Here is a 25,749-nt window from a genome sequence, read left to right on the forward strand (position 1 = left end):
TGCCCTTCCCCTATAGTTTAACTGGCTCACTTACTTTTTCCATCAGACATCAGCTCAAACCTCCCCCTTCAGAGAAACCTTTAATGACCTCCACCCTCACCCTCTGTGCCTTCACCCTGTTTTGTTTTTGTGATTTTTGTTTTGTTCATTATTGCTTGTGGTGAAACTGACAGTACTAATGGCCTGAACCTAGCCAGAACACAGATTGGGGCTTGAACCCATGTGCTGGGACTCAAACCCAGCCAAAACCCAAATTGGGACTTGAACCCACACTTTAAATTAGAATCACTCACCCTGATGTCTGGACTTACTAAAGTTCAGGTTCTTTATGCCTCCACCCAGAAGGAATTCAGTGAGAGACAAAGTGATAGGGAACGAATAGATTTATTAAGATAGGACACTTGTGAGAGATGCTAGTTAGGCAGACAAGGAGGCTCTGCCCCAGGAATAGGTGGGCTACAGTTTTATCATCCAAGTGTGGTGGGGGGGTGGGGGTTGGAAAAGACTGCCTCTTCCTCTTTCTTTGAGCAGTAGTTCCTCCTTAGAATCGGATAAGGTGTATATTCAAATCAGCGGAAGGGCGGTCCTCAAACTCCTGCCCTTGGTCTGAATCTGAATGCAGCCCTCACCCATTCCCCCACCCAACGACCTGAGGCAATTTTGCACCTCCACTAGTCAAGCAAGCTTGCCTTGTTCTGATAGCTTTCTTGAGCAGTTATTAACTTACAGTGGTCTCCCAACGTCCCCTAGGTTTCCCTCTTTATCTACAGTCCCTTATTGGAACTTCTACAACTACCTGTGTCTACTCCATCCCTATCAGTAGCACTTAATCACTAGCTCTTACTAAATTATGTATCTTTGAAAAATGAAACATTGTAAGGTAAGAGTAGAGAATTTTTCTGCCCTCTTCTCACTGCTCCATGCCTAGTACCTAGAACACTGTCTGGCACAGTTATGTCTTCAAGAAGGAGAGAACAGCTCTTGGCCCAGTCTGTTGAGGCTGCCGCTCCTGGCCAACATGTGGTCACTGCCAGTTGCCCTGTGGCCACTGAGGCTGGAGGCCGCTGAGGAGGTAGAGTCCAGCCTTTTTGGTGGCACTCAGCTGTGCCCCTCTGAAGCCTGACAGCTCCCCTGGCAGCTTCTGGGAAGTGGGTCTGACCTGGCTCCTCACTGGCCTGCTGGGGAATCTCTCTTCTCACAGGCCAGCTCCTTTCTCCTTTCCTCCCTTGCAGGAACCCCTCAAGCAGCTCTAGTTTTTTGAAAACAAAGGCCAACAAAGGACTGATGCCTGCAAACAGCTTCTCTGGGGTCAAGGGAAAGTACCGGCTGGTTCCTTCTTGGAACCAGCAGGGAAAATAGAGTTAGAGGAAATACAGATACACAAATAGGTAAATGCATTAGCTGCCAGAGACATACATATAATAGTTAAAAAAAAAAAAAACAAAAAAAAAAACACAAGCCTCTCCTAATTCTACTGACAATGCAGAGTGAGCTCCCTTTCTTCCCAAGGCTGGGTGAACACTCGGAAAATCCATCATCTTTTTTTGATCCTCCCTTACTGGGGGGGAGCAGGGACTGAACCCCCCTCCCTGCGGCTGATGAAGAGTCAGGTGATGAGGCTCCAGGCAGCAGACTCACTTTCACACTTATTCCTGATAATTGGTCACCCCTTTCAAGCGCAGGTGGGTCTTGATGCAGTAATTGGCAGGGGACAGGGCCAGTCCCCAGGGAATGGAAAGGTGTTAATTGCTCTTTCCCCTCCCCTAGGTGGATTCTTATTAGGGAGGGAGTTTTAAGGCTGTGTGATGTCCAGGAAAAGCCCCAAGGATGCAAAGGGCAAAGTGTTAGCACTTCCCTCTGATACTGCAAAGAGGTTGATGGCCAATCCCGAAGACCCTGCTGAGGTCCCCCAGCCGCTGAGAAGTAGAGCTGGCACTTGAAGACCAGGGCTGCCAGATCCCAAAGCTTATGGCTTAACAACCTTGGTGTTCTGTTTCTTATCAAAGGGAACTAACTGGAAAGAGGTATCCAGCTCAGGTGACTCTCAAATCCGCCAGCCTGGGGAACCTGAGCACGGTTGGGGCTGAGTCCTTTACCCCATGGCCTTCCTCATGGGGTATGTTCAGGATATTGTCCTCTCCTAGTAATACGCCACACCGAACACATCTTATTCATTGGAAATTATCTTCAGTCCAACATTCTATCAGCCTGACATACAGTAATTGGAAACAGGTGCATTTCCCTCCAACAAATATCAGTCCTGGAGAGTATGAATTCCCTCCTATGGGAGGACGCATGGGCCTTGGGCCTTGCTCAGTCTGCAGCATGTGGCAACGCCAGAGGCACTGAGCCTTGGCATTCTATTCTGCCTGGGGAGTGGCAGCCAGGTCTGGTCCGGGCCCAGTCACTGTGGGGATGGAAGCATAGCAGCAGCTGACAGTGCCTCTGAGATTGAGAGTATTGCCATCCTGAAGAAAGGACTTAGAGATCAGGTGCCTCTCTTAGTTGGGCGCCCCAGCTCTGCTCTCCACCCCGTCACCCAAGCCAGGGTCCTGGGAGTTGTCTAAGCCTTCTCCTTTCCATCATGTCCTCTACCCAGTCAATTCTGTCCCTGCCAAAATCGTATTCCGGCCTCCTCATCTCATCGGGATCTCCACAGCAGCTTTCTTGCTGGTGCCCCTGATCTCGGTTTACCCCCTCCTATTGATCCCCTAATTTGTAGCCAGAGTAATTGTTACGAAATTCGAGTCTGATTTGACTGCTTCCTGGTCTAAAACCCTTCTGTGGTTCCCTGTCACTGAAGCATGGCATACGAGGCCTTCCTTGGCCTGGCCTCTGTCTCTCTCCTATCTCAGCTGCTTATTTCCAGCCATGGTGTCTCCAAACAGGCCTTTGCTGCTATTGTTCTTATCACCTGGGATATTCTTCCCCCTGCTTCAGAAGCCCAAATTCTACTCATGCTTCAAAGACAACTTATTTTTTTTTTAAGTTGAAGTATAATTGATTTACAAGATTGTATGAGGTTCAGGTGTACAGTATAGTGATTCAGTTTTGAGGTTGGTATTATTTTTTTGCAGATTATATTCCATTATAGGTTTGCTTTTGTTTTACTTTTAAAAATTTTATTGGAGTATAATTGACTTACAAAGTTATGTCAGTTTTAGGTATAAAAGTAAGTCAGTCATACATATATCCATTTCTTTTTCAGATTCTTTTCCCATATAGGTTATTACACAGTACTGAGTAGATTTCCCTGTGCTATGTGGTAGGTCCTCATTACTTATCTATTTTATATATATAGTGTGTATGTGTGTGTATGTATATATATGTTTATCCCAATCTCCTAATTTATCCCTCTCCCCTGTATTTTCCCTTTGGTAACCCTAAGTTTGGTTTTGAAATCTTTGTTTTTGTTTTGTGAATAAGTTCTTTTGTATTGTTTTTTATTAGATTCTACATTTATTGATCTCATATGATAAATTTGTCTTTCTCTGACTTACTTCACTTAGTGTGATAATTTCTAGGTCCATCCATTCTGCTGCAAATGGCATTACTTGACTCCTTTTTATGGCTGAGTAATATTCCATTGTCTATATGTACCACATATTCTTTATCCATTCTTCTGTTGGTGGACATTTAGTTTGCTTCCATGTCTTGGCTATTGTAAGTAGTGCTGCAATAAACATTGGGGTGCATGTATATTTTTCAATTATGGTTTTCTCCAGATATATGCCCAGGAATGGGAATTCTGGATCATATGGTAGTTCTATATTTAGTTTTTTAAAGACCCTCCATATTGTCCTCTATAGTGGTTGCACCAGTTTACATTCCCATCAACAGTGTAGGAGGGTTCCCTTTTCTCCACACTCTCTCCAGCATTTATTGTTTGTAGACTTTTTTTTTTTTTTCTTTTTTTTTCTTTTTAGGGCCTCACCCACGGCATATGGAGGTTCCCAGGCTTGGGGTTGAATCGGAGCTGTAGCCACCGGCCTACACCAGAGCCACAGCAACGTGGGATCCGAGCCGTGTCTGCAACCTACACCACAGCTCACGGCAACGCCGGATCGTTAACCCACTGAGCAAGGGCAGGGACCGAACCCGCAACCTCATGGTTCCTAGTCGGATTCGTTAACCACTGCGCCACGACGGGAACTCCTCGTTGTGGTTTTTGATTTACATTTCTGTAATAATTACTGATGTTGTACATCATTTCATCTGCTTTTTGCCCATCTGTATGTCTTCTTTGGAGAAATATCTATTTAGATCTTCTGACCTTTGGGGTTTTTTAATATAAACCTGTATGAGATTTTCCATTATAGGTTATTATAAGATATTGTGTATAATTCCCTCTGCTAGGCAGTAAAACCTTACTACTTACCTATTTTATGCATGGTAGTTTCTTACCTTTTAATCTCATATTCCTAATTTGTCCTTCCCCTCCTCTCCCTCCCTTTTGGTAACCATAGGTTTGTTTTCTGTGTCTGTCAATCTGTTTCTGTTTTGTATATACATTCATTTGTATTTTTTTTAAGATTTCACAAGTAATGGATATCATATAATATTTGTGTTTGACTTGTTTAATTCACCAAGCATAATATTCTCTAGGTCCGTCCATGTTACTGCAAATGTCAATATTTCATTCTTTTTATGGCTGAGTAATATTCCAGTGTGTGTGTGTGTGTGTGTGTGTGTGTGTGTGTGTGTGTGTGTGTGTGTGTGTACGTGTACATACCACATCTCTTTAGTCCAGTGTTCTATTGACAGGCATTTGGGTTGCTTCCATGTCTCTCTTAGCTATTGTAAATAGTGCTATAATGATCATTGGGGTGCATATATCTTTTCAAATTAGAGTTTTCATTTTTTCCACATATACATCCAGGAGTAGAATTGCTAGATCATTTATTTTTAGGATTCTTTTTTGTCTTTTGTCTTTTTAGGCCCACATTCGCAGCATATGGAGGTTCCCAGACTAGGAGTCTAATCAGAGCTGCAGCGGCCAGCCTATACCACAGCCACAGCAATGCCAGATCTGAACCACATCTGCAATCTATACCGCAGCTTATGGCAATGCCGGATCCTTAACCCACTGAGAGATGCCAGGGATTGAACCCACAACCTCATGGTTCCTGGTCGGATTTGTTTCTGCTGTGCCATAATGGGAACTCCTATTTTTAGTTTTTTAAGGAAACTTCATACTGTTTTCCATAGTGGCTGCACTAATTTATACTCCCATCAACAGTGTACAGGGGTTCCCAAGGATCATTTCTAATCAAGCCTTTAAGGCTTCCTGGAAAAAGTGACCCCTAGTCTTCTTTTTATTCCAGCCTTGGGACTTTTATGTCTGTACTGGATAGAATAATGCCTCTCTGCCCCAGCTACCTACATAAGACGTCCAGGTGCCAATCCCTGAAATTTGTTACTTTACATGGCAAAAAGGACTTTACAGATGTGATTAAATTAAGGCTATTGAGGTGGGAAAAGTATCCTGGATTATCCAGGCAGGGCCATTTACTCATAAGGGTCTTGTAAGAAGGAGGCAGAACTTGGTAAACTTTTCTGCTCTCTGTCAACTTTAAAATGCATAACCATCATGGATATGATAAATAAATCTATCATTTTGAATAAAGTTTTTAAAATTAAAAAAAAAGAGAAGGAGGAAGAAGTGTGGAAGACAGAAAAGGGATGTGACAGGGGATGTAAAGGTCAAGTGATGTGGGACCATGAGCCAAGAAATACAAGAAGCCTCTAGAAGCTGGAAAAGGCAAATAATGGAATTCTCCCATACAAGTTCCAGGAAGGAAAACACCTTGAGTTTAGCCCATTGAGACCCACGGTGGATTTCTGATCTTTAGAACTGTAAGATAATAATGTTTGTATTGCTTTAAGTCACTGAGTTTGTGATAATTTATTATATCAGCCATTGCAAACTAATGCAGCATCATATTAAAGGTGATTGTTCATGAGTCTGTGAGTCCCTGGAGACAAAAGACAAAACATGGGGTTGGTCCTTCCCTGTATCTCTACTCCCAATACAAGGTCTGCCACAGCAATGATGCTTAGTAAACACTGGATGAATGAATGAATGATTAAGTGAGTTACCTCCCTTGGTATATGCAGACCCACTGTGGACATCAGGTGTTTGAGAGTTATTGGGCTAAAATGAAATGGAATTGATTTTCTTCTATACCCAGAAATCATGCTTCACTGTGCTACTAACTTTATTCTGCACCTTCCATGTCCACAAACATTAGTTTCATTGCCTCAAAGGCATTCTAACATAGCATTCCTGGGCCCAGCTCACTTCTAGTGACTCCTGTGTACATTGACCAGGGCTATAGGCTCCGAGGCTCGTGGAACCATCAGAGTTACAGAAACCTCAACAATCAACCCATCTCATTTGCTCATTTATGGATGGGAAAACTGAGGCTGAGAGAGGGAAGGAGCCAAAGCCATCAGAGTGTGGCCCTGCAGAGCCAGGAAGAGAATCCAGTCCAGACTTCTTTCACCTGCCCCTGCCAAGGACCCAGATACCCCCATTTTACAGGAGAAATGGAGGCACAGAGAAGTTAGGTCACTTGCCCATGATCAGCTAGTTAGCGATGCTGATTTGAATTGAGCCTAGCTCCAGTCTCTCCTTTTCATCCCTGCACTATACTGACAGATGGGGAAACTGAGGCCCAGGGTGGGTCTAGACATTGGTGGCTGGAGAGAAAGCAGGTTACAACTAAAGTTCAAATCAGAGCCCTCTAGGCCCGTAAGGTGGGAGGTGCCTGGGCTGAAGGAGACCTTGGGAGTTTGCCTTCTTCAATTAGGCTGTTTGCTTCTCTGAGTCCAGGGGATAATTTAACTAATGGCACTGGTTTTCTGACACTATCGATCGGTCAAGATTAAATATGTTTGTCACAGTCAAGTGAACTAATCACTTTATTGTATTTCAAGTACTAATTTCATCAGATGGATGTAGGGGGGTGACCCGGGGGAGGTGCAGGGAGATGAGCACTTGCACAGATCAGGGTGGGCAACAGCACAATCATTGCAGCTGATCTGCCTGGAGGTAGCTAGAATACCAGAATATTTGGACACCTGCAGCCATGCTGCTCAGACAGGAGGAATCTGCCTTTTCCCCCAACCTCCTCCATCATTGTTCCAGGGCCCTCTTGAAATTTCTCAGGAGAGGTAATTTCTCAACCATTATTGGAAAATGGTAGACATTTCCAAATAGCTATCCTAAATCACCTCCTAGCCACTACTCCCACAGCACTCTGACACTGCTGGATGCAAATGCTGCCTCTCTGAGCCATTAGCCATTCTAGGAACCACCGATTCACGGCAAAACCTGAAAATGAACTAATCTGTCTTTCAGATTTGGAAAGGCTTTTCCATTTCCATAGCTCAGCATATAGGACAAGGAGACCCAGGGCTTATTAAATCATCCCCTGGCCCTGATGCAACTGAGCAAACCTTCTTTGTGAGAGAGGGTGAGTATATATACACATATGCACACATGTGCATGGACACACAAACACAAATGCACATCCATATACATCCGTACCCATGTAGCATATGCATTTACGTGTAATACACACTACCACATTTGCACGTGCCTGTACTCACAGGTGCCCACACTCACATACAAGGTCCAGAAGTTCCCAAGGGGCAAGACGCTTTCTAAACATGAAAGACCGGTGTGCCCTCTGTACATAGAAGTATGACTGGTTGATTGTGCAGATGAGGTCAATTTCTTTAATCCTGGACATAATCCCACTACCACATCTCTTTTCTCACTTTGGCATATTTAATCACACCAAATACAGGCCATCAGTTGTAGTTCCTGCAGCCAAAGAAAGTCAGGTATCTCTCTTCCACACTCAGGTTTACGAGGCTTAAGTCCTGCGGTGATGAGAATGAGGAGGGTGCCAGTTCCCAATTTACCTCTAGGCGCGGAGGGGTAACCCAGCAGTGTTCATGAGCACACACTTAAATGCAACAGCCTCAATCAAAAGCATCCTTTCCAGAGGAAAACACGTGGTCCTGCTTGGAAGAACCTTCTGTAGCTGCCCACAGAGCCCCTTGGGCTGTCTGGTTGTGCATGCCAGAGGGTCAGTTCTTTCTTACATCTGTACAGCTTTCAGCACCATCCCTGGAAACACACACAGGGCTTTGGAATTTACCACCTGTATTCTGTAGATGTGAAAACTGAATCTCAGAGAGGCAAAAAGGCTTGCTAAGGACATCCAGACAATCAGTGGTGAATTGGAACTGGAGTTTGTTCCGAGACTGGCACTTTGTAAATTTCTGGGCAAACTCTGCCCAAGCTTTCTGAGCTTTGTTAAGCTCCCCTTTATCATGTCCCAGTTCTGTGTCCAGTCTTCTGTTCATTGCTGGACTTCTGTTATGCCCTTGAGCAGAAATACCCAAACACTATTCAATGTGGGCTGCTCTTTCCAGGGAACTTCAGGCCTGACATCAAGACAAAGACTGCCTGTGAGGCTGGATTGAGTGGGCCAAGACCTGTGTTCTTGATAGACAAACTCTTTTTTTTTTTTTTTTTTTTTTTTTGTCTTTTTAGGGCCGCACCTGCGGCGTATGGAAATTCCCAGGCTAAGGGTCAACTCGAAGCTGCAGCTGTCGGCCGGCACCACAGCCACAACCATGCAGGATCTAAGCCACACCTGCAACCTACACCACAGCTCATGGCAATGCCGAATCCTTAACTCACTGAGCAAGATAGAACCTGTGTCCTCATGGATACTAGTCAGGTTCGTTGCCACTGAGCCATGACAGGAACTCCAAGCTCTATTTTTAGAAGCATATTTTTGTGACTTAGAAGAATCTATGAGATCTGGAGCTTTCCTGGGGATTTTGTTCAAGCTCTTGAAGACACTTCCTTCCCTAGGAATCCTACTGGGTTAAACAAGACAGAAAAAATAAGTGGTGGCTCCCCAGGGAAACATCACAAGTCAGAGCAACAACAAACAGATTTGCTGAACATTCTGAATCTTCGAGCATCATTAAAACCTGAGAGCCGTGTGCTGTGTGTGTAACCTGGCCTTTAGTTTCTTTTCATGCTATGTAACTCCAGATGTTTCACCCCCTAAAAAGACATGTTTTTCTGTGATAGAGTACCCAATTTACAAAAAATAACCTACTACCCACCCTGAGTCAGCAAAATGTCGGCAGCATGCCAACCTCCAATGCGTTTCTTAAAAGCCAGACCTAGGAAATGTTTCACACATGGGTTTTGAGGCCTGATGGATTTGGAATCAGAAAGCCTGAGCGCTCATCTGTGCTCTGCCTTCAGCTTGTTGAGTGAGTTGCCTGAGGCCCATAGAGCATGAGGCAGAGTGGGTATTGAACACCCAGCTGTGAGCCCTTTGAGCACAGAATCAAATCCAGCATGATCAACAGGTACATCTGAATACAGGCTGGAAATAGGGAGAAAGCGTATATGTGGTAATCATGTCTGAAATATCTCCCAGTCAAGGTGTCAGGGAAAGTGTCACTGTCTTCCTCTCTATGTGGACTTCTCAGAGCGGAAAGGCTATGAGATGGGCGTTTCTTACAGGGAGGGCCTGGGGGCACAGTGGGCACTGGCATTTTGGGAGGGATGTATCAGTGCTGTCTCTTCAGCTCTCATCAGGACCACCACAAAGTCCCCTTTTCTAGTGTCAACCATTGTCCCTCTATCATGACACTATTGACCACTTCCAGAGTCCTTGTCCTCCCTTGGTCCTCAGGACCCCACAGTTTCCAGCTCTCCTCTCTCTGGCTGTTCCCTCTCTGCATTTCTTATCTTTGCCCCAGCCTGTTCCTTGAAGGTTGGTGTTTTCCAGGAGCATCTTCTTATGTGTGTATCTGTCTGCCTGTGTATCTATCCATTATCTCTTTATCTACTCCTTAAGTCATTGAACCCACCCCCTCAGCTTCCATCCCTCCCACGCCTGTGCCCATGACTCTCCAGAGCTCTAGACTCACCTATCTACCTGTCTAGGTAATGTCTCCATTTGATGCCCCACAGGGATTTTTTTCAAACAATGAGTCCAGAAGCAGGCAGTGTTTGGCATTGACTCAGCAACTCAAGCATTTCAGAATTGAGGTCTCTGTGGTTCTCTTGACTTTTTCCTTATGGTTGCACAAAGGCAGCTGTAGCATCAGCTATCCCATCTGCATTCTAGACAGGAAGAAAGAAGACCCAGAGAAGGGCAAAGAGGCTTCCAGGAAACTCCACCAACAGCTTCCACTTACATCTCCTTGGAAACTCCTTTGCGCAGAGTGTCCGAGTGTCCTGTTTGTACACAGCCTTAGTTGGAGTGCCGCCATCCCCATTGTGAGGATAGTAAGGAACAGGAAGAGACCTCTCCCTAGACCTCTCCCCTGACTGAATCAGACTTCTCCCCACGACCCCCAACCTGCACCCTCATTTCTCTCAGTCCTTCTGATGAACCCTCATCCATAGCCAGAATAATCTTTCTAACATGATTCTCAAGTCACATCATCCTCACTAGCACCTTCACCAGAGGTCTCCCACATCTTGGATGCCCCTAGGTAAGACTCACAGGCCCGCAGGGTAAAATTCTCGGCCTGCCATTCAAGATCCTAGAGAACTGGTATTGTCTTCAGAGACTTAAAGTTCTCTTTCTTTGCCACAGTGTTCCTGGTAGATTTCAGACAAGTGCAGCCATCCTTGAGGGGAAAGGGTGGCTGATAACAGGATTAAAAAAACAAACACATTAGTTCTGGCCTGCCCAGATAATGAATAGAGGAGAAAGTTATCTATCTCACTGATTTATATTGTTATGGTTTCTTCCATAGACCAAAATGGGACGATCTTTACATCTCCCGCCCTCCACATTTGCTGCAGCAAGGAATTCACATTTTTCATGAACTGTGGGAATTACTGAACAGCAGTGATTTTATTTGTTAAGGATTGAATTTGGCTGTTTCTTCTACCAGGGCCTGAGTCCTGCTATTATGCACAACTTCTCATCCAGAGAGACACCACGGAGAATAAATCAGGAGCAGGACTCAGTGTGACAGCCGCAGTCTGGTGGGGCCCTGGGGTCTGGGGGCTAATGGGCTCTCACAGCAGGGAGGAACTGCTGCCAGCCAGGCTTGGGAAGAGAGGTGAGCTTGAGACATTGAACGAATTTTGCCATTTCATAAAACCAATGTCAGTGAGTGAATCATAGATTGTACCGGGACTTTGAGAGCTGGCAAGGTCTCATGATTGGTGAGCTCTGAGCTATGGCTAGGTTTTATGGGGGTCTACAAACCCATGAAATCCTGTGTAATTTTTCAGTGCATATGTGCATTTCCCTGGGGTTACAATTCATAGCTTTCATTAATTCTTAAAGATTAAGAACCACTGGTCTGGTTCAACCCACTCATCATACGGAAGAGAAAACTATGGAGTCCTCAGAAGAGAAGACACCAGTTGAGTTCCCCTAGTGAGAAAAGGGCAGAACTGGATTTAGGAATTAGGAGACCCAGATTCCTGGCCAGATCCTGACTGTGTGACTTTGGGCTGGTCACCTTATTTCATTGAGCATTTCACTGCACATGTAATTAAAGGGTGTAGAGAGGGTTAAATAAAGCAATTAATGGGCTTCAACACCTTCCTACAATGTTAGTATATAGCTGACTGTTAATAAATATTCTTTGAATCACTGAGTAACTTTGAAAATCATTATTTTCAACTACTTTCATTCATTCAGCAAATATTTATTATTTCTTATATTCAGTACATTGAATGAACAAAGTGGGCATAGTCACTGCCCTCACAGAGGTGGGAGTTAGGTAGGAGATACAGTTAAAAAAACAGACCACAGTTATTGCTGTAACAAAGAACTTTTACACTGTTGATGTAATTGTCATAATATAGTGTGATGAATATCCTTACAGGGTCAGCACAGAAATCTGGGAGAGTATGGCGTGGGGGCACCTAACTAAGGGTAGGGTGGGGGCAATCAGGAAGGGCTTCCCAGAGGAGGTGGCGACTAAACTGAGCCCTGAAGGAGAAGCAGGGCTTGGCCAGGCAAAGAGGAAGTTGGGACATTACACAGCGAATCGCATGAACAAAGGTCCAGAGGCAAAAGAAAGATGGGCTCATTTCTTTAAGGTAGTAAAAATAGATCATCCTTGCTGTTTTTGGCTGCTGCAGGCTAGGCAAAGAAGCCACACTGAAATCAACATGCATACCTGGCACATCTGCATCCTCTTCACCTTTCATCATCTATCTTTGCATTCATTTATTTTATGTTGGCACCTTTATACATGATCACATCCTCCCTGTTGATCCAAATGGTGCATACTCCCTCTAGCTAGCCCTGGGAACTCTGTCAGAGCTCCCTCTTTAGAGGTGAAGAAGCTAGACAGGTAACTGACTTACATCAGGTGGTTCTGGAATTAGAATCCAGGTGGGGTGGTCTGGTGAGCTCATGTTATCAGAGGCAGACAATCACTGTGTGGTTTGCTGGGCTGTCCCAGGCTGGCCGAGCTCCCTGGGTCGCTGTCCTGCCAGGGACAGCCTGAGTGATCACCCCAGAGATGATTAATTCCTGCCTCTCTCGGCGGGCCCTGGGTCTGCAGCCAAGTGCTGCTGTCATCTCTTTATTCTTCTGCTCCACTGTTATTGAAAATCAATAAGCCGTCCAAGCCGAATGAAGTTCAGTGACTGGGACTGAGTCCATAAATCAGATAAAAACTAAATTATGTTTAAAAAGGGAAATAGGAATAAGAAGCCTGCTTCGAGGTGGAGGTGGGATCCTGAGAGTCCATTATCACAAAGGCAAAGAAATAACCAAGAACTTGGTACTACCTGGCCAGGGGTAGGGTATTAGGGCTGGAAGTGCCTCAGGGAACGCTTTATCCAGCCCCTTCTCCAAACTGGAAGACAGAGGCCCAGAAAGGAGAATTTCCCCTCTGGTTGCACAGTGTAGGCAGAGCTGGCTCCTGACTCTGGGCCCACCAACATTCTTCCTCTACCAGCTGGTCCTCAAATCAATGAGAAACAACAGCTGAATTCAAGTGAATTTAAGAGAAAACCAAAGAGAGAGGCTTTAAGTTTTTCCGTTGTCAAATGTGTCACTCTTTCCTTTATAATTTCTGTCTTTAATGTTATGCTTTAAAGTCCTAAGCAGAGTTGTCTGTTTCTAGACAAAGAGTAGGCTGAATAGTTCCTTGGCTCATGTGGGGCTAGGAATTCATTTTGTTCCCACCAACCAGGGTGGAAAGACCTTCTTACACATGAGGCATTGAGTAGGGTCCTAAGAAGTGTATTGGCTTAATAATAAGGTGGAATCTAAAATATGGCACAGATGAACCTATCTACAAAAGAGAAACAGATCATGGCCAAGGAGAGCAGACTTGGGGTTGCTGGTGGCCAGGAGGGAGTAGGATTGGGTAGGGAGTTTGGGATTGGTGGAAGCAAACTCTTACATTTGGAATGGATGGGAATGGGTCATACTGTACAGCACAGGGAACTGTGTGTGATTGGGTCACTTTGCTGTACGACAGAAATTGAAGAAATATTGTAAATCAGTTATACTTTAATTAAAAAAAACCCCATAAAATGCAAAACAAATAATAAGGCCAAATTAACCCTAAAGGTTGCACCACACTATTGAACTGATTTGTGCTCCGGAACAAAATCCAATGGTATTTAAAGGAACACAACAAAATCCAGCAGTCAACAAAGTGAAACTTACAATGTCCAGGAGCCCATAAAAAATTTCCAAGCAGGCGAAGAAGTAGGAAAATATGGTCTATAATCAGATGGAAAACTAATTACTATAAAAAAAACAAGAAATGCTAGCGTTTGATGGATTTAGCAAAGACCATTAAATTAGTTATTATGATCCATATGTTTAAGTAGGGGAAAATGTGACCAAGACAAGGGGAGAAATGGAAGTTTTAAAAATTTTAGATCCAAATGGAATTTCTAGTAATGAGAAATATAATACTGAAATGAGAAAACACACAGAATGTAATTAATACCAGGTTAGACTTTGAAGAAGGAAAGATCAGTGTATTTGAAGCTGTAGCTTTAGAAACTATCCAAAATGAAACATATGCTTACCATATGATCCAGCAATCACACTCTTAGGCCTCCACCCAAGAGAAATGAAAACATACTCACACAGAGACTTGAATATAGCTTTGTTTATATAAACAACTGGAAACAACCTAATTGTTTATAGACTAATGAAGAGATAAATGTTAATGTGATAAATCCATTCAATGGAATGGAATAAAATAGTTGGCAATAAGAGGAATGAACCACTGCTACCTGCAACAACATAGATAGATAAATTTTGGAGTTCCTGTGGCTTAGCGGAAACAAACCTGACTAGCATACATGAGGAACTAGGTTCAATCCCTGGCCTCGCCCAGTGGGTTAAGAATCTGGCGTTGCTCTGAGCTGTGGTGTAGGTCACAGACAGGGCCCAGATCCTGTTGCTGTGGCTGTGGCATAGGCCAGCAGCTGTAGCTTGGATTCAACCCCTAGCCTGGGAACTTCCATACGCCACGGGATGCAGCCCTAAAAAGCAAAAAAGAAAAAAAAAAGAAAAAAAAAGAAAAAAAAATCAATTGTAGGATTTCCCATTGTGGCTTAGTGGTAATGGACCTGACTTATGAGAACCAGGGTTCGATCCCTGGCTTGCTCAGTGGGCTGAGGATCCAGCATTGCTGAGAGCTGTGGTATAGGTTGAAGGCTCGGCTTGGATCTGGTGTTGCTGTGGCTGTGGCGTAGGCCGGCAGCTGTAGCTTGGATTCAACCCCTAGCCTGGGAACTTCCATATGCCATGGGTGCAGCCCTAAAAAGAAAAAAAAGAAAAAAAAAAAAGACAAAAAAAAAATCTGTCGTACATGAATGGACTTGGAGGGCATTATGCTAAGTGAGAAACAGGTCAGGCAGAGAAAGACAGGCACTGTGTGATATCACTTGAGTATGGAATCTAAAAAATAAAACTAGTGAATATAACGAAAAAAGAAGCAGACCCAGATATAAAGAACAAAATAGGGGTTACCAGTGGGGAGCAGTAATATAAAGGTGGGGAAGTGGGAGGTACTAGGCTCAAGGATCTATTGTACAATATGGGGAATATAGCCAATATTTTGTAATTACTGTAAATGGAAAGTAATCTTTAAAATTGCATAAAAAATTAAAAAATTAACCCATTATACAAGTAAATTCACTAAATTTTATTGTATACAAAACCAATTCCTTAACAAACCAATTTTTAAAAACTTCTGTATGACCCTCTATAAAACAAAGTTACATTTCTCTTTATAACCTGCTCTTTCGTGAGAGCTTCAGTGAGACTTTTGCTCTATTTGTATGAATGGAGCAAAAATTAGGAATATTTAGGAGTGTTGTATGTTTTTTCTTAATATACAGCAAAAATGATGATTTGTCCATCCCTAAAATAATAAACATATTGTCTTAAATGAAAGTCCTGAACTACCACAGGAAAATATAAATTTCCACTTGTATTTTCTTGTCACTTCATGTTTTCCATTTAGACCTTCGGTGCTGTAAAAAAAAAAAGTTTTTTTCTAAATGGTTAGCTAATAGTTTTGAGACCACTTATAGTGTAATGCTTTTCCCCCAACCCCCAACATATATTCCTAAAAATTACCTTTATCATATACTAAATTTGAATCTAAATTTGTGTCTATTTATTGACTCTGTTCATTGAGCTGACTCTACCAAATTATTTTTAAATCACTATCTCCCTGTTTTCTTTTTTTTCTTTCTTTCTTTCTTTTTTTTTTTTTTTGTCTTTTTAGGGCTGCACCCATGGCACATGGAGGTTCCCAGGCTAGGGGTCTAATCGGAGCTATAGCTGCTGGCCTACACCACAACTACAGCAACGCCAGATCTGAGCCGCATCTGCGACCTCGGCCACAGCTCATGGCAATGCCAGATGCTTAACCCACTAATCGAGGCCAGGGATTGAACCTGCATCCTCATGGATACTAGTCAGGTTCGTTAACCACTGAGCCATGATGGGAGCTCCTCCCTGTTTTCTTTATTGCTTTATTGCTTAATAAGTTTTAGTGCCTGGTAATTTTAGTCTCCTCATTTACTATTTATTTTCAAAATGTTCCTGGCTATCATTGCACATTTATGAACTTCAAAATCATTTTGCCAAGTTCTTAAATATCCTGCTGGATTTCAACTGGTATTTTATTAAGTTTACGAATTTAGGGAAAATGGATACCTTTCTATTACTAAATCTTTCTACCCAGGAACATGATATGTCCAAGGCCATCACATCGCACAACTCCAGGGTGCACCATTACATTGGAGTCATGAAGTGTTCAGCCTATGTGGCTATAGACAGGGGATGAAGCTATATCTTTTCACTTATTCAAACTGTCTTTATATCTCTTCAGTAACACATTACAGCTTTTGTCATGTAAATCCCATACATTTCTTGTTATTAATCTCTGGGTCATTCATATTTTTGCTACCATTGTGAATGGGCTTTTTTCCTCTGGATTTTCTCCTGGGTTATGCCTAGTGTATTGAGAATGATTTTTTTTTTTTTTTTTTTTTTTTTTGGCTGTGGGGTGGAGGGAAGGTGGATAATTGACCATTTTCCTGAATATTCTCATTCATTCTAGCATAGTTTTTAGTTGATGCCTTTGGATTTTCAAGCTCGAAAATTCTGTCATCTGCAAATAATACCTCTGATTCCTTCTTTGTGCTATTCATACTCTTTGTTTAAGAATCAATCAGCTGTCCTCTGTTAAAAGGGGGTTGGTAATCGCAGGCATTCACATCTTGTTCCTGCCCACAACAGGGCCTTTCACTTTGGGTGATGTTGGCTCTCAGTAGGAGTTAGACATTCATTTCAGTTAAAGAAATATCTTTCTAAATTTACTAAGAGTATTTAAAATTTGGAATAGAGATTGAATTGTGTTCTTTTGTTGCATTTTCAAAGTAATCATATGTATTTCTCATTTGACCTATTAGTGAGGTGGATTACATCAACAGACTTATATCAAACCATTCTTGGCTTTTTGAAATAAACCTTATTTGGCCTGGTGTATTATCATTTTAATATACTTCTGTGTTTTATTTGCTTTTGCTTTATTTGGGATTTTTAAAAATCTTTAGGCAAGCATGCTCTATTGTGACATTTCTTTTGAGCTGAGAATCGGTGATATGCTGGGTTTATAGAAGGAGTTGGGAAGATTTCCATATTTTTCTTTGGCCTGGAATTGTTTAAATAGCATGGGAATTATTTGTTTCTTCAAGGTTTAGAGAAATTTCCTCATAAAACAATGTAAGCTCTTACCCTTATTTGGTAATGGTTCTTCAATAATTGTGTTGTTTTATTCCATAGTTTCTTATTTTCTTTCTTCAGTTAATTTTGCCAATTTGTATTTTCTCACAAGATTTTCAATTTGTCCCAGTTTTAAAGATATTCAGCATAGAGGTGTACATAAAGTCCCCTTGTAACTATAAATTCTCACTAATATCTTTGGTTTTGTCACCCCTCCCAATTTTAATGCCATATTTTCTGTTTTCCCCTTTTTATCTTTATTACTTTTTCCTAAAGTATGTGTAATTTATTGGGCTTTTGGAAGAAACTACTTTTGGTTTTATTAATCACTCTAGTAGATTTTTGTTTTTGAATGTGTTCATTTTCATTTTAATCTTTATTACTTTCTTATCTTCCATAGGTTTTTGTTTTTCCTAACTGCTTGAGTTAAATGCTTAAATGCTAATTAAAAAAAAAAAAATACACTACGAAGTTTTCTCTGAGGATAGCACTGACTCTAAGTTTTAATCCAACGATATTTTCATTTTTCTTATTTCCTTGTGTGGAATATATTTTAATTTCCATCTTTCATTTTCCTATGTAAAACTTTATTGCTAAGATAAATCCCTTGTGGTAGGGACTCCCTCTCAGTCTGACTGAAGCCTCAAAACCTGGGAATAAAACCCCCACATTCTGAAGTGAAGCCAGACCATCTCTAGAGGTCTTGCAAAGGAAGCATCTGGAAACCAAGTTTTGCCACCTTAGCCCAGCATCCACCTCAAGTATATAAAAGAGTTGAGAGTGAAGAGTCTGGGAGAGAACATTTCTCTGAGAAAGGCCTTGGAAGCATTTACCCTTCCCTCACCTGGGGGAACCTAGGAATGCTTCCCCTCATATCCACTGGTGTCCCCGAGAGCCTGGGAACAGTGGGCTGGGAATGACTGATTCCTGGGAGCCCTGAGTCGAGGCTGCCCACCTGAGGGAGAAGGAAGAAAGAGAACAGACTAGAGAATGAGTTCATTTCTGCAAACAGAAGGGGGTCAGGAGGCACATGGACTTAGCTCTGGCCGTCTCAATAAGGACTTTGCACCCAAATCCCCTTGGAGGGTCGGTGGACCCAACAGAGACAGTGTGGGGGAAATAGACCACTGGATAGCCCACGCTCAGGGTGGAAGTCAGTGGGAGATATAAGCTGCCACGCAGAGATCTGCCTTGTCCTGGAGATTATAATGGCAGGGTCCCAACTGGGGAGATCTCTGTGAAACCCAACAAGTTGTGAAACCCAGCCAGTTCTGAGAACACTAACACTGATCTATGTAGGACCAGCTACATCAGACTGTGCAAGGTCTCCTGACGTCTGTTGCCTCTGGGCCCCACCTGAGGGGTCAGGAGCCACAGGCCCAGAAGTCGGGGGGTGGGGGGAGCAGTGTAAGGAGAGGAGGTGTGACAGAAGCACTTGGGCCCTTCCCCCACTGCAGGCTTCCCACCCCCACCTGAGCAAGGGAGGGGAAAAGCTTTAACTGAAGAAAGGCTCATTTTAATTATTAAAAGAGACAAGGCAATTTTTGTGACTACAGGTGGAGGGTTTTTTGAGTTTGTTTGTTTTATCCAAGGATGACTGGAAATGTTATGGGACATATGTCCTGAGATTTCATCCAAGGATTGGAGAAGAAGTCATCAACACAGAAGCAATTTGAAGAGACAGCAGGGAGAAAGAATAAACTTTTTTTCTGCTTCTATCTCTATCTCTTTTCAAATTTATCTTATTGAATTTGGTCTGTTCAACAGAACAGTTCTGGTTTATTAGACTATGATAGAAGAAGGCTTGTACATTTCTAACTTTCTGGAAATTTGAAAGCTTCCTTCATGGCGTGATATACCCCAATGTGGCACAATTTCCCTTGGATGCTCAGTGTCTGAACCCCCTTTCTATGTTCGGCATCAAGTGTGCCCAATGCCTGCTTTCCCAGCCTCTCTTGCTGCTAGAGCCTTTCTTTAGCCAAATCGATGCAGCTGTTCTGGACAGGATCTGTTGAGATAAAGAGGTAGGAGCCTTGAAATCCATTTCAGGACATGAACAGAGGAAATGCTGAGTTTCCTAGGCCAGCAGGGCCAGCAGCCGTAGTCACTAGCACAAGTGGCACATCTAGGGTGCAGTCATGGTGGCCATGGGGTCCCACCCAGGCTGGCCTTGTGGCCGAATTCCCAGATGCTGCTTGGGAAGCAGCATCTTTCTTTTCCTTGCCTGTTTTCCAATCCTGATTGATATTCTTCCTGACAGTTTCAATGGGGGGAGGCAGACAATAAACATGACAAATAAATTTCATAGTCACAGTTGATAGTGAGAAATGCTGTAAAGAGAAATAAGGCAGAGTCAGGAAAGTAGGGAACTGAGGCCGGGTGGTCAGGGCCCCACTGAGATGGTGATGTTGAGCAAAGGACATGAGGGAGTGTGCCATGTGGCTGTCTGGGGGCCTGCAGGATAAAGGTCCTGAGATGAGATTGCCTGGAAGATTCAAAGTGCAGCAGAGACACCAGTGTGGTGAAAGGGGAGTGAGGGAGGGGGAGAAGTAGAGTTGTAATTAGAGAGGTGATGGAGCCAGTTGCAGGGAGCTTGTGAGTGCTTATAAAGACCTTGACTTTTACTTGGAGTGAAATGACAAGCATGGATGGTTTTGAGCAAAAAAGTGCCATTGTGCTTGAAGAGGATCATTCGGTGTCTGAGGATAACAGGCTGTAGGGAGACTAGAGTAGAAGGAGGGGAGGCGAGGTCATAGGCTGTGTTGATATTCTAAGCAGGAGGAAATGGTAGCTTGGACATGGGTGTTAGCAATGAAGGTGGAAAGGAGAGCCAATAAGATTTGCTATGAGCACCAGGAACTATGTGTGATGGAGCATAATAACGTAAGAAAAAAGAACGTATACATGTATGTGTAACTGGGTCATCATGCTGTACAGTAGACAATTGACAGAACACTGTAAACCAGTTATAGTGGAAAAATAAATAAATAAATATTTGCTATGAGGACTCCATGTTCAGTCCAAGTTCTCGGGCCTGAGCCCTGGGAAGATGGAGTTGCCATTTCCTGAAAGAGGGAGGGCTGTGTGTAGCATAGTTTGGGAAATGACTGGGACATCAGTATTGGACCTCAGACATTTGCATTTGTGACAACTCTTAGATATCTAAGTGGAGATGTGGAGTTGGCTGTTGGAAATCCAAGCCTGGATTTGGGGGAAAGTTTGGGTGTGGATGTAAATTTAGGAATTGTTAGCAACTAGATGGTATTAAATCTGTGAGACCAGGAAGAACATCTCAGTGTGGATAGTGAAGAGAAAAGGTCCAAGGATTGGGCCCCACAGCACATCAGTGGTAACAAGTAGGGGAAGAAGAGGAACCAGAAAAGAAGACTGAGAAGCAGCATCCAGCAAGGGGACACCTGAAAAGTATAGTGTCCAGGAAGCCAGATGAAGAAAGTCTTTCCAAGAGGAGGGAATGTTCAATTGTGTCAGGTACTTTTTTTTTTTTTTTTTTTTTTTTTTCGTCTTTTTTAGGGCCGCCACCTGCAGCATATGGAGATTCCCAGACTAGGGGTTCAATTGGAGATGTAGCTGCCAACCTACACCACAGCCACAGCAACATGGGATCCGACCCACATCTGCAACCTACACCACAACTCATGGCAACGCTGGATCCTTAAGTCACTGAGTGAGGCTAGAGATCGAACCTGCATCTTCATGGATACCAGTTGTGTTCGTTACCAGTGAGCCTTGATGGGGAACTCCTGTCTCAGGTACTTTGGATAAGTCATGGAAGATGACAAAGAATTGTCCATGAGCCTTCAAGGTAGCAAGGTTATTGGTGAGGTCGTACCCTCCCAGTACTTGGTCTTGTCAGGGCTTTCCCTCTAATCTGATGTGCGTGAATGGCATCTCACTCATACTTTATCTCCTCTGAGATTTACAAGGTTGTTTTTGTTGAAATTCTGAGCACAATTCTGGGCATTAAATTGGACAATGGCATTTGTAGGGTGGACGCTGAAGTTGTCACCACCCCCAAAATCAGCCCTCGCTATTCTTGTGTGACTGTAGATTTTTCAAGAGTCAGATGGTGGAAGAGGTTTGAAGGGGCTTTCTGTCTGTTTTAAGTAGTTCTGTTTCCTGAGATGAGTCTGAGGTTTTTCTCCATCTGGCTTACCTGTCTTATCACTGGTTGAGTATCTGTCCTCTCATATTTGGGGAGTAAGTTTTCTGTCCACTTTCATCATCGTGCATTTGTGAGGGATGCTCTATTTTCTTCATTGTATTAGTGACGATATAGGGGTGGGATGAGAAGGGGAGTATTACCCAAAGTGCCATTTTCCACCCGAAATCTCACTTAGAAATATTTAAATGGAAAAAAGTCCAAACCATCTCTCTCCAAATTTTTTTATGTTTTAAATATCCAATTCATAGGCCAACCACTACTGGCTTAACTTCTGAAAGGTTTTCAACTTTACTGAGTATGATGCTTAATTTTTTTTTTTTTTTTGTCTTTTTGCCTTTTCTTGGGCCGCTGCCGTGGCATATGGAATTTCCCAGACTAGGGGTCTAATCGGAGCTGTAGCCAACAGCCTACACCACAGCCGCAGCAACGCGGGATCCGAGCTGTGTCTGTGACCTACACCACAGCTCATGGCAACACCGGATCCTCAACCCACTGAGCAAGGCCAGGGATTGAACCCAAAACCTCACAGTTCCTAGTCAGATTCATTAGCCACTGAGCCATGATGGGAAATCCCCAGATGCTTAATTTTGTGCATCAACTTTACTGGGCCGAGGAGTATTCAGTCCTTTGGTCAAACATGATTCTGAGTGTTACTGAGCGGGTGCGTTGGAATGAGGTTAACATTTTAATCACTAGACTGAGTCAAGCAAATTGTCCTTTCTAATGTGGTGGGCCTCGTCCAGTCAGTTCATGGTTTGAACAGAAAAAGAAAAAAAAAAAAAAAAGGCTGACCCTCCCCTGAGTAAGAGAATTCTGCAGGAGGGCCTTTGAATTGGAACATCAGCTCTTCCTGGTTCCACAGCTGTGTGCCGGCCTTGGGATTCAGACTGGGACATTGGCTCTGCAGATTCTGGATTTGGCTAGTCTCCATAATGCCCATCTTATTGGTTCTGTTTCTCGGAGAGCCCTGACTAATATGATAAGGAAAACAGAAGAGGCTCAAGAACTTTGCCAATGTGGGCACTGCGAGGTGGCTCGCAGAGGTGGGGCATACATCTTGGCCTCTCGGGGCCTCCATCCTGCTATATCATCTATTAGGATTTGGACTGGGTGATCCCTGAGGTCTTTTCAGTTCTAATTTTCTGGGTGCCCTGAAATGCTGAGTTACTGAGAAGTGATTAGAACCAAGCCTCCACTCCATTCATTTTCCATGTCCCAAATCAGCAATGGGCAAGGTCCACACTGCTTCCACCCCTGGAAAAGGATGAGTGGATGTTGGCAAAGGTAGTCAGGAGAAGGCATTCTGATTGTTGTTGTTGGGGTGTTTTCTGGCCGCACCCAAGGCATGTGGAAATTCCTGGACCAGGGATCCAATATGTGATACAAGAGCAACCTGCTACAGTGACAGCACCAGATCCTTAACCCACTGCATCACAAGGGAACTAGGAGAAGGCATTCTGAGCAAAGGGCACGGAATGAGCAAAAGACAAAGGGGGACATTATTCCTTGTATTCAAGGGAGGAAAGAAGACTTGGGGTGATGGGATCACTAGATGTGTAGAGGATGGGATTTTAATGTGTGCAGCCCTAGGTGGCTTCTGAGTCTCGTTCACAACCTTCTCAGAACCACACTGTGACACATTTTTTTTTTTTTTTTTTTTTTTGCCATGCCTCCCCAAAAAAGCATGTGGACCAGGGATCAATTCTGTGCCACAGCTGTGATCTGAGCCACAGCAATGACAATGCTGGATCCTTAACCCACTATGCCGGAAGAGAACTCCATTAAAAAAAAATTAATACTTGTTTTATAGCAAAGGAAACTGAGGCTCAGACAGCAGAAGCTACTTCTCTAGGGTCAGATACTTGGAAATCAGCAGGGCCGAGATTTGAATCCAAATCCATCTGTTCTCGTCCCAATACCACAGAGCTTTAGAGGCTGTATGACCTAGCATATCTAGTCAGCTATTTTGCATTATCCTAATGAAAAATGAGGGGGTAATTCGTTAGACCAGCCATATAGCCACTTTGATTCCACTGTCAAAGTAGGGGAAAAACAAATCCATCATTTCTTGATCTGAGGTGTTTTATTTTGATCCCCCCTCCCGCTCACCCCCTACAGAGCCCGAGGAGGAGACATATTTTGATTCTAACAGCCTGTGTACATCGGCGCCCAGCTGCACGCGCACAAGGTGAAGGAGAGATTATAACTTTATTCTCGCTTGGGGGCAACTGGTTATGTCTGAAAACATTTGAACATCCCATAAAGCTCATTTCTTTTGCAAATGAGTCAGATAACACAGAACACTTCAAAGTGAGATTCCATTGGGCTTTCCATCTGGCTGGCCTCTAGGGGAGTGCTTCTCGCTGCCTTTGTTAACCAGGTCCTGGGAGCTAGAATTTTATGCTGAAATACAAATAACTGTGCATTCGTGGGGAACAAAGCCAAGATATGATCTCAACTGCATTTGGAGTGAAATTCCCCATCTCCCTCTACAGCTCTCCATCTTCCACACATTTTCTCGCTCCAAGTAGCTGTGCTCTGTGTGCCCTGCATCTGGGAAGGTAGGTGTGGTTGAGCCCCAGCTCATTCACCCTGTCGCAGATTGCAGCACTCTCTTGGATGGCACTGTGTGTGTGGGCCTCACTTCTCTGTGGGTGCACTCCCAGAGCCACCTTGTCCCCAGAGAAGTTCCCTGGAGAGTCCCGAGGAGTGATTTGCTTAACCTCACCCTTCTTCTTCTAGTTGTAGGGTCTCAGTACCTTAAGACCCCATTCCCCAGATCCTCTTGTGGTGAGAGGTGTGGATGTGAAGTAGGTGCCACCCACTCGGTGCACCTGCTAGAGTTTTGGAAATCAGAGCAAGGAAGCTTCATTTCCTTGGCCCCTGCTAACTGTTACCCCCTGGCTGGCAGATTGGGAAACCCAGGTTCTCCCTGCAGCTGTGCTCCCTGTCTTTAGTACATAGGCCTTCTGTGGTGGTAGTGGCAGCAACGGCACCTTGACCTTTCTATTTAAGCAGAGCCTGATGGTGTCTCCGAGGCTTTAGTAACCCCTAGGGCCAGCCTGGAGCCCACTATTATAACCCTCCCAGTGACTGGGTAAGCATTCCTTCCTTGGTCACATCTCTCCTGCCTAGGATGTCTAGAGTGGTTTGCATTCCCTGCATTGAACCTACTTCACAATTTTGATAAGAAATTCTATCTCGGAGTTCCCGTTGTGGCGCAGTGGTTAATGAATCCAACTAGGAACCATGAGGTTTCAGGTTTGATCCTTGGCCTTCCTTAGTGGGTTAAGGATCCAGTGTTGCCGTGAGCTGTGGTGTAGGTTGCAGACACAGCTCGGAACCCGCGTTGCAGTGGCTCTGGCGTAGGCTGGCAGCTACAGCTCCGATTAGACCCCTAGTCTGGGAACCTCCATATGCCCCAGCAGCGGCCCAAGAAAAGGCAAAAAGACGAAAAAAAAAAAAAAATTCGGCCTCCTCCTGAATATTTATCAATATTTTTGTATATGGGATGGGGGATTTACATGTCCTTGCCTTTGCCTGCTATTTCTGGTTTCAGACTTTCAGAACAGCTTCCATTTGGCTTCCTCTACATGTATTAGTCATGGTTCTCTGGAGAAACAAAACCAGTAGGATGTGTACATATATGTGTGGTTGGTAGAAAGTCAGAGAGAGATTTATCTTAAGGAATTGGCTCTCACAGTTGCGCACACTGGCAAATCTACGATCAGCAAGGTAGGTCACCAGGCTGAAGATCCGGGGACAAGTTCTAGTTTAAATCAGGAGGTAGTCTGCTGGCAGGATTCCCCTTCCTTTCAGGGGAGATTTGTCTTTTTCCCAAGATTCTTGGCTGATTAGATGAGGCCCACCATGATATGGTGCATAATCTGCTTCCATCAAATTCTACTGTTAAATGTTAACCTCATCTGGAATATACCTACACAGCAATGTGTTTGATCTAAGTACCGTGGCCTACCCAAGTTGACACACAAAGTTAACCATCACACCATGTCTCCCTTGCACTCTTTGGACAACTACAGTTCCCTCTACCCCTTCTCTCTCATTGCCCAAAGCATCACTAGCACAAAAGCTGAAAAGATGTCGTAGAACAAGAAACAACTGAAAATTACCTGCTGGACGTTACTGCTGCTCAAGTTCATTGATCATTCCTAGTACAGGGAGGCCCTTTCGAGCTGTCTCTCTCCTTGGTTTCTACCCACTGCCCTGCTGAGGGGACCCACTTCTCCTTCCTGAATCCTTCCCTCCTGT

At 43.7% G+C, this 25,749-nt stretch overlaps 1 protein-coding gene and 1 long non-coding RNA gene across 11 annotated transcripts in view; one reads left to right on the forward strand and one right to left on the reverse strand.

Annotated features, from left to right (window-relative positions):
- LOC146407101 (uncharacterized) overlaps positions 1 to 25,749 on the forward strand; it is a 189,821-nt gene that overhangs the window by 160,356 nt on the left and 3,716 nt on the right. For 2 of the 10 annotated variants that reach the window (XR_014824326.1, XM_084990251.1), the window contains 2 exons: positions 7,364 to 7,478; positions 10,954 to 11,124. The exons of 3 other annotated variants lie outside the window; for them this stretch is intronic. Coding sequence is in view for 2 of the 7 variants with exons in the window: in XM_084990251.1 (XP_084846377.1) it covers positions 7,364 to 7,478; positions 10,954 to 11,124 (286 nt within the window). In the remaining 5 variants the exon portion in view is untranslated. Of the gene's footprint in view, positions 1 to 7,363; positions 7,479 to 10,953; positions 11,125 to 23,598; positions 23,669 to 25,749 lie in introns of all 10 variants that reach the window. 5 more of the 10 variants (XR_014824328.1, XR_014824324.1, XR_014824327.1 and 2 more) reach the window with 3 other exon arrangements.
- Positions 15,184 to 25,749, reverse strand: part of LOC146407102 (uncharacterized) — a 46,034-nt gene continuing 35,468 nt past the window's right edge. The window contains exon 6 of the long non-coding RNA XR_014824334.1: positions 15,184 to 15,535. This is a non-coding gene — a long non-coding RNA (uncharacterized LOC146407102). The remainder of the gene's footprint in view (positions 15,536 to 25,749) is intronic.

This window comes from Sus scrofa, chromosome 1 (assembly GCF_054392235.1).
Source record: "Sus scrofa isolate SSC_HxYL_T2T_F1_AM1 chromosome 1, Sscrofa_HxYL_maternal_Yorkshire_Landrace_v2.0, whole genome shotgun sequence".
Classification (NCBI taxonomy): Eukaryota; Metazoa; Chordata; class Mammalia; order Artiodactyla; family Suidae; genus Sus; species Sus scrofa.